The 21,202-nt window shown below is 46.8% G+C and overlaps 1 protein-coding gene across 2 annotated transcripts; it reads left to right on the top strand.

Annotated features, from left to right (window-relative positions):
- The first annotated feature begins 2,054 nt into the window (after positions 1–2,054).
- BSG (basigin (Ok blood group)) lies at positions 2,055–20,924 on the top strand. Of its 2 annotated transcripts, XM_054291105.1 has the most exons (9): positions 2,055–2,136; positions 7,214–7,561; positions 9,408–9,564; positions 11,849–11,937; positions 12,741–12,868; positions 15,119–15,392; positions 19,227–19,251; positions 19,959–20,027; positions 20,138–20,924. In XM_054291105.1, the coding sequence occupies exons 1-8, from the start codon at positions 2,055–2,057 to the stop codon at positions 20,014–20,016; spliced, it is 1,161 nt and encodes a 386-aa protein (XP_054147080.1). In that variant the 3' UTR covers positions 20,017–20,027; positions 20,138–20,924. The 2 variants fall into 2 exon arrangements, with proteins under 2 accessions (XP_054147080.1, XP_054147079.1); XM_054291104.1 differs by lacking the exon at positions 7,214–7,561.
- The last annotated feature ends 278 nt before the right edge of the window (positions 20,925–21,202 follow it).

Here is a 21,202-nt window from a genome sequence, read left to right on the forward strand (position 1 = left end):
GCCCCATTGTTTTGGCTTTTCCTGCCCCCCTGCCCAGAACCCCATGGCTGACTCAGTCAAGAATTCACTCCTGGGATGCAGAAGAGGTGGAGGCAAATCTGCTGTCCTGCAGAGGCCTCTTTGCCCAGCTGCCCTGTTGGTTTTTGCCTGCCCAGCCCCTCGGAGAAGCCTGATTTATCCCAGTGCTCTGCAATGGCTTAAAAACTGTGAAAAATGTGTATTTTATGATTGGCTTTTGGCAAATATTCAAATGAATATTATATGTGTTGTGTTAGAAAGTTGTGGTGTACTAATTCTCTTAAGTAGTATGGTAAATATAGTTTTGGCTTATAACAAAATGTTAAAATAGAAACGATGCTATAGAAAGGACTCACACTGAGATAGCAGCCCCAGGACACCTGAATCTTTCAGAGAAAAATAATTTATTGCCCTTTTATCAGAAGAAATGAACTTCTTCCCACCTGCAAGGTGCTGTTAGGATTCGGAGGAAGAAGTTGATGATGCCCAGACAGAATCCTGTGTTTGAATGGAATTTATGCATCATGTATGAGGTGTATGAATATGCAACAGGCTGTCGTTTTTAAGGGTTAACGGGTGTTCTTGTTCTGTTTTAGGTTATACTTTTTTAAAGAAAGGACTCGCAGCGAGAGAGCAGCCACAGGACTAAATCTGGGGATCTCGGGGGGTCCGGCCGAGCTCGGGGGGCAGCGGGGCTGTGCCGAGAACCGGAGGGGGATGTGGGACAGGGCCAGGTGGAGCTGCTCTGTGCTGGCAGCGGTGTCCCCGCAGCAGCCATTGTCCCATTGTCCCCTTGTCCCACTGTCCCATTGTCCGTGCCGGGCTCCCCGCGCTGAGGAAGCGCTGCCCGGTTCCCTTCCCACGCGTCCCGCTGTGCCCCCGGGAACCGCCGGGACCTGCCCGGGGTGAAAAACGCCCAGTCGCTTGTTTTTAAAATTGCAAAAGTTTAATAGTAATGAAATGGTTATAAAAATAGTAATGCAATTGGAGTGATAATAATTTGGACGATTTGGATTAGGACAATATGAAACAACAAATACAAAGAGTTCCCGACAGTCCGGGTACCTTTTTCTGGGCAAAATAAGCCTGAAAAAGGACACAGGTAACAAAGGATTAACCCTTAAAAACAACAGCCTGTTGCATATTCATACACCTCATACATGAAGCATAAATTCCATTCAAAAACAGGATTCTGTCTGGTCATCGTCGACTTCTTCATCTGAATCCCAACATCACCTTCGAGGTGGGAAGAAGTTCATCTGATAAGAGAGCAATAAATTCTTTTTCTCTGAAAGATTTAGGTGTCCTGTGGCTGCTATCTCAGTGCGAGTCCTTTCTTTAAAAAAAAAGTATCCTACATAGCATCGTTTCTATTTTAACATTTTGTTATAACCCAAAACGATATTTACCACACTACTTAAGAGAATTAATACAACATCACTTTCTAACACAACACATATAATATTCATTTTAATATTTGCGAAAAGCCAATTAAAATACATGCATTTTTCACACCGGGGACCCGTCTGCCCGAGCCCCCGCCGGCTCCCCCGTTACTCTGCCCACGCGGAGCCACATGGCCTGGCGGGCGGGTGAGCCCCGGTGCTGCCCCGCTGCGTGCGTGCCCCGGCTCGGCAGGCACGGACACGTGCGGACCTGCTCGCCTCCCGCCCCCCCGTCCGTCCCCCCGCGCTCCCGGACGCGCCCGGGGCAGCGCCTGCACCGGGGGCCCACCGGGACCCTCAGCCCCGCCCCCAGGCGCGTTCCCATTGGCTGTCCCGGTGAGTGGGCGTGGCCGGGCGGGACCGGCCCGAACCGGCTCTGCCCGCGGGGCAGGAGAGATGAGAAGGCGCTCCGTTCGATCTCCTCTCTGATTGGCCACTCGGCGCGGAGTGGGCGGGGTTTGAGCGGCGCAGCGCCGTGCGATTGGCTGAACTGAGGGGGCGAGGGGGCGGTGCCCGGCGTGGCCCCGCCTCCCCCGGTGCCCCCGGTCGCGGTTATAGCGCGCGCGCGGCGCGGCGGGGGCGCGTGCGGAGATGGCGGCGGGCGCGGCGGGAACGCGCGTGCTCCTGGCGCTGCTCGTCTTGTGCTCGATGGCCGCCGGCGCCGCGGGGACAAGTACGGACCGGACCGGGGCGAGCCGGGATGGCTCCGGGCTGGGGCGGGATCCATTCGGGCGGACCGGGTTGGCGGGAGGGGTCGGACCGAGGGGCGTCCCGCGGAGGCTCCGAGGGGCCTTGGCGGGATCGTGGCCCCGCGAGTGGGCTCCGGGCCGGCTCCGGGAGCGGCGGGAATGGGGGGAGGAGCGGCGGCGCGGGCGCCTGCGGCGGGGCACGTCCGCGGCGGGCGGGGCCGCGGGAACGGAGGCGCCCTGGGGTTATCCGGGAATGGCCGGGCCGGGCTGGGCTCGGTGCTGCCATCGGGCAGTCCCGGAGATCGAGCGGAGGATGCGCCGCGTGCCCGGTGGTCTCTTAAACCGGAGCAGCAACCGGGACCGCGCTGGGTTGTTTTCTCCTTAGGAAAAGCCAAGAGTTTACTCCCCGCAGCCGCTTCTCCGGTTTCCGCGGCTGAGGAGCAGCAACGACTCCCCCGGGCTTTAAAAAAACCTTAAAGATGTTCAGGATAATCCGCGGGGCGGGTCCGGTGCGGGGCGGCGGCTCCGCAGCTCCCAGTGGACACCGAGAGCTCTGCCCGGGTCCGGTGACTCCGCATCCCCGGTGGGCACCGAGAGCTCTGCCCGGGTCCGGTGACTCCGCATCCCCCCGGTGGGCACCGAGAGCTCTTTCCCCCGGATTCCCCCTTTCACCCCCGCAGGTTCGGGAGGAGCTCACGGCGAACCGGGCCGGGCTCTCCCCGTGCCGCGGTTCGGTCGCCGGTCCCGGCTGCTCAGCGTTTTGAATTCTTTAACAATTTGTAGCCTATTCACACTTAATTCAGCCCAGTAGAACCGAAACTTGAGACTGAAGGAGTGGGTGGATCATGGAAAGTGTGTGCTCTAATAGTTGCTTTTTACAGAATTGCGTTTTAATTCTCCTTGTAAACCTCACATTTATCACCTGGAGCTGCCCAGCTCGGCCACATCCCCGCTCCTTTTGTGCCTCCGAGGGTTTCCTGAGGGTTTCTCCAGCCTGGGACTGGCACCAGTGGGATGGGGAGGCGGCAATTCCTGCCCTGGGTGGGAAAAACTCGGCAAAAACCGAGCTGGCCCTTCGGTTGTGTAATGCCCATGTCCTGCCTGGCCATGCCTGGGCTTGGTGTGGAGCTGTGCTGATGCCTGCAGGGAGCACAGTGGGGTTTAGAGAACGGGGTTTGGCTTCTGAATAGGCTTAGGTTTGACTTTATAGAGCAGATTTGGGGCTGGAGAGTGGGGTTTTGCCTCTGAGCAATATTTAGGTTTGGCTTTATGGAGCTCAGGGAGGGCTGGAGAGTGGGGTTTGGCCTCTCAGGAGTGTTTAAGTTTGGCTTTATGGAGCAGGCTGGGGTTTGGCCTCTGAGCAGGTTTAGATTTGCCTTTATGGAGCAGATTGGGGCTGGAGAGTGGGCTTTGGCCTCTGAGCAATATTTAGATTTGACTTTATGGAGCAGAGTGGGGTTCAGAAAGTGGGGTTTGGCCTCTGAGCAACGTTTAGGTTTGGTTTTATGGAGATTAGGGGTTGGACAGTGGGGTTTAGCCTCTGAGCAGTGTTTAGGTTTGGTTTTATGGAGCAGACTGGGTAACAGCTCACCCCACGGACCATGGGTCAGTTTGTGCCTGGACTCTGTGCCTCCCTCAGTGGGAGGGACCCTGACTTTGACCTGGCTGTGCAAAGCTTAAGGGCAGCTTTTATAGCTATTTTAAATGGCAAAAAAAAGAGGGTTAGATCCTCAGTGATCCCATTCCCAAAGCGAGAAACAAAGCTCAGGCCAGGCAGGAGCACGGACTCAGCGGGGCTCTGCCACCCCGAGCACGTCCCACCGCTGCGAACACCCCGGGCACTCCTCCCTCTGCGGGGGGAGAGGTTGTTTTTAGTCTGAAGGTGACTCTGGAGAATGTTATCTGCTCTCTGCCTGCCTCCCCTGCTGTCCTGCTGGCTCGGATACCGCGCTGCGCCTGGGGAGGCATCCGGTCCTGCTCTATGGGGAGCGCCTGGGCTTTGGGAGCTGAGCCCCATTTGCAGCCTCCCAGCCTCTGGGAAACCCTGGCAACAGCCCTGATCGATCCCAGTGGCTTTGTGCTGGTCATTCTCCTGTGTTTTGTGCTCCACAGGCATTTTCCCCAGCCCAGAGAGGGCATTAATCCCATGGGACTGTGAGCAGTGCTTGCTGCTGCTTGCTGGAGCCTTTTAACCTGTTTGAACTGCCCCACCTGCAGCCTCCCACCCTCTGGAAAATGTGGCAGCAGCCCTGATTGATCCCAGTGGCTTTGTGCTGGTCATTCTCCTGTGTTTTGGGCTCTACAGGCATTTTCCCCAGCCCAGAGAGCCCAGGGAGGGCATTAATCCCATGGGAATGTGAGTGGTGCTTGCCTGGAGCCTTTTAACCTGCAACCTCTCAACCTCTGGGAAATGTGGCAGCAGCCCTGATCTATCTCAGTGGGTTTTGTGCTGGTCATTCTTCTGTGTTTTGGGCTCCACAGGCATTTTCCCCAGCCCGTGGTTGGGATTTCTTGGGACAGGGAGGGCATTAATTCCATGGGAATGTGAGTGCTGCTTGCTGGAGCTTTCTAACCTGTTTGAACTGCCCCACCTGCAGCCTCCCACCCTCTGGAAAATGTGGCAGCAGTCCTGATCGATCCCAGTGGTTTTGAGCTGGTCATTCTCCTGTACCTTGTGCTCCACAGGCATTTTCCCCAGCCCATGGTTTGGGATTAATCCCATGGGAATGCGAGTGCTGCTTGCTGCTGCTTGCTGGAGCCTTTTAACCTGTTTGAACTGCACGAGGCACCCTCTAACTCGCAGCAAATAACCTTGCAGGGCTTATTTTGTCAGCGTGCAGTAATCACCTTGTAGCTGTAAAACCCCTTGATCTTTACCAGCTCCCGCTTTAATTCGGGCTGCGCTCGGAGCAGACGGGGCTCTCACAAAGTGCTGGGGGCACTTCCAGGGCTTGTTGGCAGCCTTGGGAGCGTTTGATCACGGGGCTGTGGTGTGGAAAAAACCCTTCTGGTGTGGTTATGGGAGTGGAAGCCAGCTGATGGCCCCATCCCATAACATTTATGGGTGCCCCTGAACCTCCTATTTGGATAAATTGGTGTCTGCCTTCCCTGTGGTGTGGAAAAAACCCTTCTGACATGGTTCTGGGAGTGTAACCCAGCTGATATCCCCATCCCATAACATCTCTGGGTACCCCTGGGCCTCCTACTCAGTTAAAATTCATGTCTGCCTTCTCCTAAGAGTGCCTTAGTCACCCCACAATTAGGGATCCTTTCTCTTTCAGCCTTGCTTATTCTTCAAAACTTTCATAGCTTTAGTAGGAAAAGCTACTTTTTCCCTTAAAAAATATGGAATTAATTTCTTTAGGAGTCTAGCTTAGCTTATGGGGCTAACTTGTGGCTTATTGAGTTTGAGCAAACTTGGGTTTGTGACACTGATTTCTTCCTCTTAGGATTTCCTGCTGAAACATCTTCAGGCTTTCAAAACCCACCAAAAAACTTCTCCTAGGCCCGGTTCCTCTATGCCTGCACATCCATGGAGGGTTGTGTGTAATCACAAAGTGCTTTTAACTGAGCAAATTAATTCCTGGAAGGTTCTTGGGGTGCCTGTTAGCACAGGAAGGATGTGTCTCAATCTCAATTCCATCTGAGACCTGGCTGGGGCTGGGTCACGTAGTGAGCTCTGCTTGTGCCTGATGGATTTTCCTCAAGTGGAGCTGCTGAGCCTCCCTTCCTGCCCGCCCCTGGAAGGGCTCCTGGGGCTGGGGCTGCTGCCCTGGAGCCCCAGGGTTGTTTGGCAGGTATTTAATTCCAATAGGGACCGACCTTTGGACTGGCTGATTCCAGCAATGGCAGAGTGAAAAACACCCAAATTCCAGCCTGCAGCTGCTGCCTGTGCCTCTGGTCTGCTGTTTGCCCGTTCAGCTCTGCAGGCTGGTCTCGCCTGAGATGAAAAATCAGATTTCTCTGTTTGTATGGCAACAAATTTACGCATTTCCTCACCTGCCTCGTGACATCTTGCGGTCTGCGAGAATTTTCGCCTCTCCCAAAAAAAGTTCTGAGCTCGGGGTTGTGCTCAGAGGTTCCTTCTGGGCATTTTGGGGGCTGAGGGATGGAAGGAGGGTGTGGGCTGGTCCGTGTGGCTGTGGCTGGTACGTGTGGCTGTGCCATGGCTCAGCAAGGGGGGGGTCTGGACCCCGGCCAGCTCCCAATTACAGTCAGTCAGCCCGGGGCTGTGCACTGAGGGGGAACAGACACGTTCCTCCTGAGGCCACAGGGAAGCTCTCTTCTCATTGCTGTTGTCTTAATTAAACTGGCTCTGAGCGGGTTCAGGGTCCTGCTGTCCCCAGCCTTTCACGGGGATGTGACCTGTGCAGCACAGGCTGGGGAATGTGGGGGCTGCATAAGCCATTGAAACACAAATTGAGTGTTTTTATCATGCTTAGGGGCCTTGGGCTGTGTCTCACAGCAGGTGGGGCATCCAGTTTGGATGGTGGCACTCACTGGGTGCTGGTTTTGCAGTTTGGATGGTGGCACTCACTGGGTGCTGGTTTTGCAGTTTGGATAGTAGCACCCACTGAGTGCTGGTTTTGCAGTTTGGATGGTGGCACTCACTGGGTGCTGGTTTTGCAGTTTGGATGGTGGCACTCACTGGGTGCTGGTTTTGCAGTTTGTATGGTGGCACTCACTGGGTGCTGGTTTTGCAGTTTGGATGGTGGCACTCACTGGGTGCTGGTTTTGCAGTTTGGATGGTGGCACCCACTGAGTGCTGGTTTTGCAGTTTGGATGGTGGCACCCACTGAGTGCTGGTTTTGCAATGGCACTCACTGGGTGCTGGTTTTGCAGTTTGGATGGTGGCACCCACTGAGTGCTGGTTTTGCAGCGGAGATGCAGAATGCCAGTGAGCCAGACAGGGCTCAGAGTGTGGAGGGGAGGGAGGGATGAGCACGCTGATGTGCAGACACCCTGCAGCCTCTCCTCAGCCACCGAGCATTGTTTTTGCTGCTGGAAGGTGAGTTCTTGCTTTGCACTAACACTTTGCACTAATACCTCTCCAACTCATAGCTGGCTTTATAAAGTCACCGCTGTCTCAAAAGAGACTGGCTCAGGACAGCGTGGAGCTGTACTGCGAGGCGATTGGCAATCCCATCCCCGAGATCCAGTGGTGGTTTGAGGGCAACGACCCCAATGAGACCCATGCCCAGCTCTGGGATGGCGCACGGCAGGACCGTGTCAAAATCAACGCCACCTACAACCTGCACTCCACCAGCACCATCTCCATCGCCAACCTCACGGCCGACGACTCGGGCATGTACGAGTGCCGGGCCAGCAACGACCCCGACCGCAACCACTTGTCGAAGAGCCCCAAAGTCAAGTGGATCCGTTCCCAGGCGAACGTTTTTGTCATCGAACGTGAGTGGCCACACGCCGAGGCCTTGGCACTTTGCTCGGACACCGGTGTCTCGAGTTCTCCCGCCGTGCTCACCCCCGTGCTCACCCGTGTCCTGAAAGCTCTCCCCACCCTCCCACCCCGGCTGTAGAAGTCAGAGGCTCCCACCCTGTGTTGATGTGTCCCCCCAAAACCACCACCACCACCTGTGACTTGACCCTGCTGCTCAAAAAGGGTTGTGGCTTCTCCCCGATCAAAACAAATTCCGCCCTCCGGCCATCCCGCGCCTTTTCCGGAGCCAAAGAACCTGGAAGTTGCTGCTTCCCCGAGCGCCTGGCTGCAGAATTAAACCTTCATTCTGTGGTCGACTCTTCCCCAACCACCACTGACCAGCAGCCCTTCCTTGCAGCTCATCCAGCTCCTTCTCCTTGCAGCAGCCCTGCTTTCAGCTCGCTTCCGTGTTGTGGTGAACCCAGACTCTTGGTGGGGGGAAAAAAAAACCCCACAAATCTTGCTTTTGAGGTCTGAGACATGCAACCGTTTTTGAAATGGCCGTGTCTGTGTGACACCTGAGTGTTGGTGGTGTTGCTTGTCCTGTGGATGTGGCTGGGTTCCTGTGACGGTGCTCACAGGATGAGGGAAGAGATGAGGATGTGAATCCGTGTTTCAGACGGCTTGATTTATTATTTTATGATATATATTATATTAAAACTACTAAAAGAATAAAAGGAAGGATTTCATCAGAAGGCTAGCTAAGAATAGAATAAGAATGAATGAATGATAACAAAGGCTTGTGGCTCGGACACAGAGTCCGAGACAGCCAAACTATGATTGGCCGTTAATTAGAAACAACCACATGAGACCAATCACAGATGCACCTGTTGCATTCCACAGCAGCAGATAACCATTGTTTACACTTTGTTCCTGAGGCCTCTCAGCTTCTCAGGAGTAAAAAATCCTAAGGAAAGGATTTTACATAAAAAGATGCCTGTGACAGGTTCCTGCTCACAGTGTGTTGCTGCTTCCAGAGCTAGAAACTTGGGAGGGGGATAAAATCCTTCTGAGGTCTCCCTGTGAGTGCTGCAGTTAGGAGAGCTGCATTTTCAGCAGGAATGGAGTGCAGAGCTCCAGCAGAACCCTTCTTCCAGTGGAGTTTGGATAGGAGAAAATGCAAAATGTCCTGGCAAGAGCTGGGGTGGGAGGGCAGGGGCTGCAGTGGCACCGGGGCTGTGCAGTGGTGCTCCTGATGGCAGCTGCCTTCTCGGACATCCTCCTGCAAGCAGAAATGCCTGAGTCATCTTAGCTTGCATAATTTACTGCTGCCTGGCTCATGGAGGAGGCCTAGGACCTTTGGCAGCCACGGCTCTGTGCTCTCCCTGGAGCCATTCTCCCCAAACCCTTGGGGCTGCCACACCGTCCTGTGTCACCTCAGAGGCTCCTGGCTGCCCTCCGTGCTCCCTGCACGTGTCTGGAGCTGCTCAGGTGCTGGCAGGTGTTGCCACCCGAGCTCTGTGGTGGCTCCCAGCAGCAGCAGAGCCGTGCTCTGCCCTTCAGAGTGACCTTTTCCATTGCTTATTGAGCACTGGGGCTGCACCCAGCGATGCAGGGCACAGCAGAGGTTGCAGCGATGCAGGGCACAGCAGCTCCTGGGGTGCAGCAGCTGCAGGGCCATCCCAGGGCTGGGCACTGCCCTTGGGGACACCCTGGTGCTGGCCAGGTGTGGTAGGGAGCTGTGTTGAAGGTAAGTGGGAGCTGGGAATAGAGACAAGGAGCTCTGTGGGGTTTGCGTTGCAGGTTCTTGGGGCACCACGTCAGCTCTGTTGTACCCCGAGTTAACTTAAAAATCCAATTTTTTTTTTATCAATGCAGGTCCAGATATCACTGGTAATTTCCTCGTGGATGCTGGCAAGGTGACCCTGTGGTGTAACATGTCTGAACCACAGCACACCATCACTGGCCACAAGTGGATTCACAAAGAGAAGACCCTGAAGGAGGACAACGAGCCTGGTGCTTCCACCAGCTACACGTGAGTGTCAGGGCAAGGTCAGAACCTGGGCACAAAAAAACCCCACAAACTCAGTTATTTTTATCCCAGAAATCAGCTGGTGTTTGCCTCAGCTGGAACCAGGGGTGGGGCTGACAGAGTTGTGGTGAGGCCCAGCACTCTCCTTTCTTTATGGGCAGCGAAAAGGAGGAGAAAGGGGCGGTTTTGTGACATAAATATCCTCTTAGAAGGAGATTTCCTGCTTTTAAGCAGGTGTTCAGCTGGGCTCTGGCTGTTGAGTGTTCCTGAGCTTTGAAGGGGGCAGGCCAGCAGCTGCTCACTCCTTGTGTGTGGGGGGAGAAGCTCCAGTGCATGTTTGTCACTGTGGGACACAAAACAACACACACTGCTGTTTTCAAAGTGAAAAAAAGGGAAGTTTATTTTCTGACTTTAACATTTATAGATTTCTAAATGTGCCAGTAGATTGCAGGGTGACGGTGCTACCTCTCCAATGACACTGGACAAACCAACAGTCCGTCAAATTTCTCTTCTTCTACAGATAATGCAACACAATTAGTTATTTACAGAAAGTGTGTGAGAAAGTTTGTTAGTTACAAGAATGTCAACATGAGAAGGCTTAGAAAAACTTAAAAAATCAGGGTGGCACCCCCAGGGCACTGGCACAGGTGTGAGGTGCCCCCAGGGCATTATAGGACAAAATGAGTGCACACACACTGCTGCTCTCAAGGTGAAGAAAATCGAAGTTTGTTTTCTGACTTTAACATTTATAATTTTTTAAAAGTGACAGTGCCACCTCTCCAATGACACTGGACAAACCAACAGTCCGTCAAATTTCTCTTCTTCTATAGATAATGCAAAACAATGAGTTATTTACAGAAAGTTTGTCGCAAGAATGTCGACATCAAAAAGCTTAGAAAATCTTAAAAAATCAGGGTGAGACATGTTGTTTCTAACTGGGGCTTCCCTTCCCAGAGTCCCGGGAGGAGCTGGGTGCAGGAATATCAGCCTTATTGTGGCAGTGCAGTGAGCTTTCCTTTCTGATTACACTCAGGGCTGGCTGGCAGTGACCCAGCAGCTGTGCAGGCCTCACGTCCCTTTGTGTGGCACTGCAGACGTGCCTGTCTCCCCATAGCAACAGGGAGCTGAACAAGGATTAAAGTATTTATAACCCAGCCTCCCTCGTGTGACCTCAATTCCTCAGCTGAGTGGTTTTTGGAAGTGGGGAGAGCAGTGCAGGGCAGAGTGAACAAACAGCCCCTTGTCCCAGTGCAGCCATGGCACAAAGCGTGGGCCCCTTCCCTCGAGTGGGTATTACTGAGCAGCAGAATGGGATGTTTGTTGCAGGGCTGCATAATCCACTAAATCTCATTGCAGCAGCTTTACAGGAAGGAGAATGTGAGGTTTTTCTCTGAGGGGATCAATCCAAAGCAGCACGGCCTGGGTGATCTTTGCCATGTGTTTCACTGAGCTGGAGCAGTGATCAGAACTTGTCAGACGTGGTGAATATGAAACCCTCTTCTGCCACCCTCAGTGTGTGAGGAGGCTTGGCTTGCTGTAGGTACACAATAAATATTCTGCTGGAATGGGGGAAATTTGTTTTTCTGGTTTTTTTTAAGATTTTCTAAGCCTTCTGGTGTTGACATTCTCGTGGCAAACTTTCTCACGCGCTTTCTGTAAATAACTCATTGTTTTGCATTCTTTTATGGAGGAGGAGGAGAAATTTCATGGGCTCTTGGTTTGTCCAGTGTCATTGGAGAGGTGGCACTTTCACCTTCCAGTGTAATGAAAACTGTAAATGTTGCAGTCAGAAAATAAACTTCGATTTTCTTCCCTTGAGAGCAGCAGTGTGTGTGCTCGTTTTGTTTCATGTCCTACAGTGACATGTGGGCACCTCACACCTGTGCCACTGCCCTGGGGGTGTCACCCTGATTTTTTAAGTTTTTCTAAGCCTTCTGATGTTTACATTCTTGTAAGAAACTTTCTCACACGTTTTCTGTACGTAACTCATTGTTTTGCATTCTTTTATTGATGAGGAGAAATTTGATAAACTGTTGGTTTGTCCAGTGTCATTGGAGAGGTGGCACTGTCACTTTTAAAAACGATAAATGTTAAAATCAGAAAATAAACTTCCTTTTTCTTCTCTTTGAGAGCAGCAGTGTGTGCTTGTGTTTTTTCGTGTCCTATAGTGATTTAATTTGCTATGAAGGAGTCTGCTGATATTGTTGGGTGTGTGATTCCCTCAGTGTGGAGCTCAGAATCTCTGGATAAGTTAAATTTTGCTTACCTGAGTCCTGTTTTTTGGCAGATTTGAGGGGACGGTGGAGGAGCACTCTGGCATCTACGAGTGCATCTTTGAAGGCAACCCACAGACCAGAGGACAAGTGAATATTTCTGGTAATTCCATCTCTTTGCTCCTGGGCTCTGAGGGGAAGCTGTGACTTCCTGAGCACTTTGTTGGAGGTTGTTGACTAAATAAAAAAGCTTATATTTCAGAATTAATCATTGTACAAGTTATTTGCAACTAGGCCTTTACAAAACACTAATTAAAAAGTGTTTTTAAAAAACACTTTAAAAAGCAATAGCTTGTTGCATATTCATAGATTTCATACATGATAGAATCAAACAAATTCCCACAAATTGGACTAATTGACAGATGCTTTACTTTTATACTGAAATTCTCGTTTCTAATAGACCCAGAAACTCCCTGGGAAGATTTTTACATCATGCTGCTCCATAATGATCAAGATCCCTTGTCCTGGTAGAGTTTTCTAGCTTTATAATTAAAATATATCTGACAGCACCATCCATTCACAAGCCTTGGAAAGGTCAACAAGATGCATTTGGAACACATGTTTACAACTGAATTTCTGCTTGAAAGGTGATTTTAAAGCAGAAAATGTCTTTTCAGCTTGAAAAAGCTGCTCCCAGCCCTGAGATCTGGCATTAAACCACCCTTCTGTGGGCATGCTCCCACAGGAATAATGGATAGAGGGATAAAACCTGCTGCACAAATCTGTTTGAGCCATTCCTGAAGCAATTTGAAAAAATTAAAAAATGCCAAACTAGTCAGAGGAACAACCTGACTGAGGTTTTGGAGTAGCTGATTCTGTTAAGATGAGCTGCAGCAAGCACAAATATGTGATTTCTATAATGACGTGTCCTAATTTTAATTTTTTTTTCCCTTTTTTTTTTCCTAGTTCCCCCCCAGGTGACAGCATACAAGAAGTCAGAGCATGGCAATGAGGGGGACACAGGGGTGCTGACCTGCAAGAATCCCTCTTTCCCTGCTGTCACCACCTGGTCCTGGCACAAAAGTGGGCACGGGGTAAGTGCTGTTATTTTCTCCATCTCCCCTCCTGCCCAGTCCTTGTGGCACCGGAATTATTCCAAATTTCGGTGCTCCCCAGAAAAAGGGGATTCTCAGCACTGCCCTGATGTTCTCCCTGTTGGTGGAGTGACTAAATTATTATTTGAATGCTTGAAAAGGCAAAAAGCCCAGAAATTTCTCTCCAAATTTGGTACAAAGACACCTCAGACCTGGGCCTGCCCAATTGGTCCCACCCAGATAATTCACTGAAAAAGGAAGAGAACAAAATAAATAATCACTTTTATGGGATGTTCTAGCTCAGTGTTCCTCTGTAAAAGCTTTGTTATTTTCCCTATTATTAAACTTTTTTCTGTTTCCAACACTTCCTCAAAAGCCATCCTGCTAATTTTAAGCCATTTGGGGTAACTAAACTACTTCAAGTGTGATAAGTTCTCTAAAAGTTCATAAAACCTGTCTCAAAGAGAAACCCATCACCCTGAGATTACTCCTCTTCCTTGTGAAAAATGACAAGCACTGGTTTTAAGGTTTTAAAAGTTGAATAGTAATAAAATGGTTATAAAAATAGTAATATAATTAGAGTAATAATAGTTTGGACTATTGGGATTAGGACAATACGAGACAATAAGAACAAAGAGTTACAGACATTTTCTGGGCAAAATAAGCATCAAAAAGGACACACACTTCTTAAGAAAATTAATACAGCATAACTGTCTAACATAACACATATAATATTCCTTTTAATATTTGCAAAGAGCCAATCATATAAATACACATTTTTCACACTGAGCTAGTTACAAAAAGTATCTTACATCACATAGTTTCTATTTTAATATTATACTAGAGCCTAAAAACTGTGTTTACCACACTACTTAAAAGAGATTAATACAGCATAACTTTCTAACATAACACATAGAGTATTTATTTTAATATCTGCAAAGAGCCAATCATTTTTGACAATACAGCATAACTTTCTAATATAACACATATAATATTAATTTTAATATTTCCAAAGAGCCAGTCATACCAATTCACATTTCTCACATTGCATAACTTTCTAACATAACACGTATAATATTCCTTTTAGTATTTGCAAAGGCCCAATCATAAAACACATTTTTTACATTGAGCTAGTTACAACAAGTATCTTACATAGCATAGTTTCTATTTTAATATTATGCTATGTAAGTATACATAGCATAATATAATAATATACTACAGCCTAAAGTAGTGATATATTTACCACACTACTTAAGAGATTAATACAGCATAACTTCATTTCTTTTTTGTGAAGAGCCAATCATAAAATACACATTTTTCACACAGCTTAACTTGAGCCAATAATTTTTCACAGCATAACTTTCTAACATAGCATGTATAATATTAATTTGAATATTTGTGAACAGCCAATCATATAAATACACTTTTCTTACATTGTATAACTTTCTAATATAACGCATATAATATTAATATTTGTGAAGAGCCAACCATTTTTCACAATACAGCATAACTTTCTAACATAGCACGTATAATATTAATTTGAATATTTGCAAAGAGCCAATCATATAAATACACTTTTCTCACATTGTATAACTTTCTAATATAACACATATAATATTACTATTTGTGAAGAGCCGAATTTCTAACATAGCACATATAATATTCATTTTAATCTTTCTGAAGAGCCAATCATATAAATACACATTTTTCTCATTGCATAACTTTCTAATATAACACATAATATTAATATTTGTGAAGAGCCGAATTTCTAACATAGCACATATAATATTAGTTTTAATCTTTGTGAAGAGCCAATCATATAAATACACATTTTTCTCATTGCATAACTTTCTAATATAACACATAATATTAATATTTGTGAAGAGCCAAATTTCTAACATAGCACATATAATATTAGTTTTAATCTTTGTGAAGAGCCAACCATTTTTCACAACACAGCATAACTTTCTAACATAGCACGTATAATATTAATTTGACTATTTGTGAACAGCCAATCATATAAATACACTTTTCTCACAATGCATAACTTTCTAATATAACGCGTATAACATTAATATTTGTGAAGAGCCAAATTTCTAACATAGCACATATATTAATCTTTCTGAAGAGCCAACCATTTTTCACAACACAGCATAACTTTCTAACACAACACACAGAGTATTAATTTCAGTTTTTGCGAACACCCAACCCTATAAACCCCCGTTTTCCCCCCATTCCTCCTCCCTGCAGCGCCTGGAGAACGCCTCTGGCAGGTACATCATCAAGTCCAGCGGCAACAAGACGGAGCTGAGGATCCTGAAGCTGGACATCGAGCAGGACACGGGGGATTATTTCTGCAACGCCACCAACCCGCTGGGCACGGGCGATGCCACCGTGAACCTGCGCGTGCGCAGCCGCCTGGCCGCCCTCTGGCCCTTCCTGGGCATCGTGGCCGAGGTGCTGGTCCTGGTCACCATCATCTTCATCTACGAGAAGAGGAGGAAGCCTGATGAGGTTCCTGACGGTAAGAGGGAGATGGGGGTTGGTGAGAAATGGCTGGGCGCTTGTTTTTTAACATTTAAAAAGTTTTATTTATATTTATTTATTTATTTACGTACTTATTTATTTATTTTATATTTATATGCAGAATTTATATACAGAATTTATATACCTATAAAAATATATTTTAAAATTATATATTTATATACCTATAAAATATATTAAAAATTATATGTTACGTATCTATAAAATACAGAAAACTTATATGTTACGTAACATAAGTTTTCTGTATTTTATAGATATGTATCTATAAAATATATAAAAAGTATGTTATATATCTATAAAATACAGAAAACTTATATGTGACAAATCTATAAAATATATAAAACTTATATGTGACATATCTATAAAATATATAAAACTTATATGTTACATATCTATAAAATATATAAAATTATATGTTACATATCTATCAAATATATAAAAATTATATGTTACATATCTATAAAATATATAAAAATTATATGTTACGTATCTATCAAATATATAAAACTTATATGTTATGTATCTATAAAATATATAAAACTTATATGTTACGTATCTATAAAATACAGAAAACTTATGTTACATATCTATAAAATATATAAAAATTATACGTGACATATCTGTAAAAATACATTAAAATTATACGTGACATATCGATAAAATACATTAAAATTATATGTTACATATCTATAAAATATATAAAACTTATATGTGACATATCTATAAAATACATAAAACTTATATGTGACATATCTATAAAATATATTAAAATTATATGTTACATATATATAAAATTTAGATTTTTCATATATAAGTTTTTACCAATATTTTAATATATATCTATATATAAAATTTATATAAATAATATACTATGAAAATAGTAATAGAGTAATAATAATTTGGACAACTTATATACTATATATAAGGTATATATATTTTTTATCATTTATACACTATAAAAATAGTAATATTATTAGAGTGATAATAATTTGGACAATTTATATACTATATATAGTGTAGATATATATTTTATATTTTTTATAATTTATATACTATAAAATAGTAACATAATTAGAGCAATATTAATTTGGACAATTTATATACTGTATATATAGTGTATATATATTTTTTTATAATTTATACACTATAAAAATAGTAATATAATTAGAGTGATAATAATTTGGACAATTTATATACTGTATATATAGTGTATATACATTATTTTTTTATGATTTATATAATTTATACACTATAGTAATATTATGACAGTAATAATAATATGGACAATTTGGATTAGGACAATATGAGACAATAGAAACAAAGAGTTATGGACTGTCTGGGTACCTTTTTCTGGGCAGCATACCCAGGGGTAGAGGGCATCCTTTGAATCTGCCAATCCCTTCTGGAATTCCGGGACAGGAGAGGGGACTGACACACCTGGCAGGGAATTATCAGGGGAGAGACCCAAGGTTCTGGGATAAACCCTGAAATCAGACCAAATACTGCAGGAAGATCCATGGTTTGCAGCTTTTGGGGGGTTCTCTCTCAGAGCAGGGGTGGTTTGAGGGCATTTGAGGAACCAATCTGTGCTTCAGCCACGAATTGCGCTGTTTGTGCGCAGTGGGTCTGGAGCAGGAGAGGGTTCTGGGCAGGTCAGCCTGACCCTTTGTCTCTCCAGTTCCTCTCCTTGAGCGTCTGCAGGGCTGGGTTTGCTTTGGCAGCTCCCACTCTGCACGAGGTGGTTTGTAAATAAGTTTACCAGGGCTTTTGTGGTGCTCAGAGCTGTGTCTGTGACTGTAAAACTTGTGTTCAGTTCAGGATGTTTTGGGTCATCAGATCCAGCACATCCTGGATCTCAAAGAAAGACCTGCTGCTATCTTTAATCTGTTCTGGAAGCAGCAGCTCCTCCCTTTCCTTATCGCTGAGCATCTGCATTGTGTCAGCTCTTTATCTGATGCTGTTAACAATGCAGAGTGAATTCTCTGCATCCTTCCTGCCCGGGACCCTGCAGAGCCCCTGGACCCCTGCAGGAGCAGCACAGGGGATAAATGTCACATCCCTGCCCTGATTTCAGGGCTTGGAATTCCACCAGAGGCGGTTCCACAAGCAGCTGTTCTGCCCTCTGACACCCCTGATGTCCTAAAGGTGTTGTGGCTGCATCTCCCAGCAAAAAAAACTTTGTGATCAGAGCTGTGGGAGATGCTTTGACAGACAGATAAATGTCCTGAAATGTCCTGATGCTCCTTGGCAAGAGGAGCTCAAGTTCCCAAATGCTCATGGATGAGGAGACAGCATCACACCCCTTTGGTAACCACACCTGGCTTTACACTGCCCTGGTATAAAGTGATTTTTTTCTGCCCCAAACTCTCTGTAATTTTGCTCCTACTTCCCTGGTATAAAGTGTTTTTTTCTGCCCCTACTTCCCTGGCATAAAGTGATTTTTTTCTGCCCTAAAATCTCTGTAGCTTTGCCCCCACAAACTGTTTTTTTCTGCCCCAAAGGCTCTGTAGCTTTGCCCCAACTTCCATGGTATAGTTTTTTTCTGCCCCAAAGTCTCTGTAGCTTTGCCCCTACTTCCCTGGTATAAAGTGTTTTTTTCTGCCCCTACTTCCCTGGCATAAAGTGGTTTTTTTCTGCCCCAAAATCTCTGTATCTTTGCCCTCCTGAGGGGTGACAGTGGGGCCTGTCTGAGCCGGTTCCTATAGGAATGTGCTTCCTGTTGATGGAGTGACAAAACTCTCTTTTGTCTCCTCAAAAAGGAAAGAAACCCAGAAGTTTCTCTCCTTTATTATGTGAAAAACAACACCTCATAAGTCTAGGGAACTTCACCTCAAACTTCAAGATGGCCAATCAGACAGAAACTAAGAAGTCTTGCTTGGGTAATTTACTAGGAATAGAAGTGAACAAAGAAACGAATGGTTTTTGTGAGGTGTTTTAGAACAAAGAAACGAATGGTTTTTGTGAGGTGTTTTACCAGGAGCAAGGACCTACACCTGGCTCAGTTTTCTCTTTTTGTTATTTTACCTTTTATTAAACCTTTTTGTTTCCACCACTGCCACAGCAGCCATCCTGCTGATTTTTGTGCCTCCAAAGGTAGCTGAGCTATCTTGGCTGTGTTACAGACCTCTGAGAACTTATTAGATTTAGCTCAAGAAGGCTCCTATAACACGTTCCCCCCAGAACTTTGTGTGAGCTGGACCCTTCTGGGATGGGGTGGGGACAATCTGGCCTGGGATGGGGACAGTCTGACCTGTCTTAGGGTGATCTCCTTGCTGGTGTTACCTGTCCACTCTTCCTTTCTGTGCTGCTGGGTGCCACCTCTCCTGGTAAGTAAAGGCAGTTCCAGATGTGTCTGTCCCTGCCCTGTCACCAGCCATGGGCAGCTCCAGTGCCCAGGGTTGGAGAAAAGGTGATGAAGGAGGCAAAGGAGACCTCAGGGAGCTGGTGAAAGGCTGCAGGGCTTGTTAGAGGTGTTTCCTTAGCTGTGCTGCTCAGAACGTGGTGTGCAGTGTTTGTTTTGGTGGCGCAGCGTTGTGGGGAGGGAGGGAGGGCTTCCTGCTGCTGCTGCTGCTTAAATCCTCGTCCTGAAATATCCTGTTTGGCTTCCCCTGTACCTGCTGGGAGTGTGCTGGGCTCTGGGAGCCATCCCAGGTCCTGGGGGTGAGCACAGGGCAGCTGATCCCAGGTTTGAATGGTGAGAATGGCTGCCTGGAGTGCACTTCCCACTGCTTTAAGGGCAGGCAGAGGTCACTTTGAATGTCCTCTCCCCTGACTATTTATATTTTGTTTTTCCTGTGCTGTCCTGAATGTGAAGATGATGATGGAGGCTCTGCACCACTGTGAGTACCTTGTCTGTTCCTATTTGGCCAGATTTGTACTGGTACATCTCACCCAGCCAGGGAGTCTGCTCCAAAGATAAAAGCTTTATGCAGTGATAAAAGCTTTATATGTAAAGATTAAAGCTGGTGTGGTGTGACCGTGTTCACAGGGGTCTCAGGATGAGGGAAGAGACGAGAATGTTGACTCCATGTTTCAGAAGGCTGATTTATTATTTTATTATATATATTACATTAAAACTATACTAAAAGAATAGAAAGGATTTAATCACAAGGCTGGCTAAGAATAGAATAGGAAGGAATGATAACAAAGGTTTGTGGCTCAGGCTCTCTGAGCCAGCTGACTGTGATTGGCCATTAATTACCAATATCCAACATGGGCCAATCAAAGATTTACCTGTTGCATTCCACAGCAGCAGATAATCACTGTTTACATTTTGTTCCTGAGGCCTCTCAGCTTCTCAGGAAGAAAAAAAATCTTAAAAGATTTTCCATAAAAGATGTCTGTGACAGTGTGGGATGATTCTCAGTGGGGCCAGATGTCCCCCCCATGGTTCATTTGATGTCCCCACACATCCCTGGGGTGGCACCAGTGTCTGACCCTGCTCTGGGGTCTGATCTGCACCCTCTGCTTGGGCATTTGTGGGTCAGGGGTGCTGCTGGGGGAACTCTGTGCTCTCCCTTTCCTCACATCCCTTCTCCCTCCCCAGGAAGAGCAATGCCACAAACCACAAGGACAAGAACGTCCGCCAGAGGAACGCCAACTGAGAGAGGCCCAGGTGGGTTCCTGACCCTGCTGAGGCTCCTGGGAGGTGCCAGAGCCCCTTCTGGCCCAGCTCTGCCACCCCACTCCACTTTATCTGACTGGCTTTTCTTTCTCTCCTGCCAGGTGATGTGTAGATGAAGAACTCGTCTGGACAATTTTATTTTCTTTTAATTTTTTTTTTGGTAAAATAGCACCATGGAATATTGTAGTGCGTCCCTGAGATTCAGTTACTTCACTTTCTAAGGAAACTTTTAAGTTGTAGAAATATAAAATACACTTTTTTTTTTTTTTTTTTTTTTAAAGAGTCGTGGGAGGGTTTTTTTTCTACCTGTAAAATGTAAAATCCTTTGTTCCTGGTAGTCTAGGTCTCTTGACTGTCTCTGTCCTAGGTTATTTCATGTTGGTACAGAGTGGGGAGGGAGGGTGGGAATGCAGCTGTGTCCCACCTGCTTGTGGGAATGAGGGAGGAGCTGCTTTGGTGGCTGTGGGGAGATGCCCTGAGAGGGTTCAGGAAGGGGTTTTGTGTCTTTCCCAGTGCATCACCAGGAGCAGGGCTGCACCTTTTCCCTGGCCAGGGATCCCTGTCAGCTCCTGCCAAGCTGCTCTTGGTTACTGTGCAGCCAGGGGCTGGATGCTGGATAAGTGATTGCTGGATAAATGATTGCTGGATAAATGATTGCTGTAACTTATTCCATGGGTTGTTCGTGTCTAAGCAGTGGGGAGGGGCAGGCTGAGCTGGGGCTGGGGGTGATTTTAAGGTTTAGCAGCTTTGTGCTTGAGCCGTTGTGATTTGGGGGCTGTGAGCAGACGGGTGCTCAGGGGAGTCTAACACCTTTACTGCTGGTTAGCATTGAGCTGTTCCATCTGTTAACACTTCACAAATAAAGATGATTCCTCTCTCTTTTTTCCACCTCTGGACTCTGGTCTCTGTCTGACCCGCTGGCTGCTGAGCACGGTGCTGTGTCTGGGTTTGGTGCCAGCTCTGGCTGCTCTTTAATTGCTGAGGAGATGCAGCTCCATGGGTGTAAAACCTTCAGGGAGGGGAGGAAGAGGAGGGACAATGCTCCCTGCTCTGCAGAGCCTGGGTTTCACAGTAGCAATTATTATAATCAAAATTGAGGATTTTAGAGCATTTTAGTTGAGATATTGAGAACAACATTGCAAATATTAGGATGCAACCATTTCCAA

This window comes from Melozone crissalis, unplaced genomic scaffold (assembly GCF_028551555.1).
Source record: "Melozone crissalis strain CALT ecotype California unplaced genomic scaffold, PUWL_Pcris_2 ptg000088l_1, whole genome shotgun sequence".
NCBI lineage: Eukaryota > Metazoa > Chordata > Aves > Passeriformes > Passerellidae > Melozone > Melozone crissalis.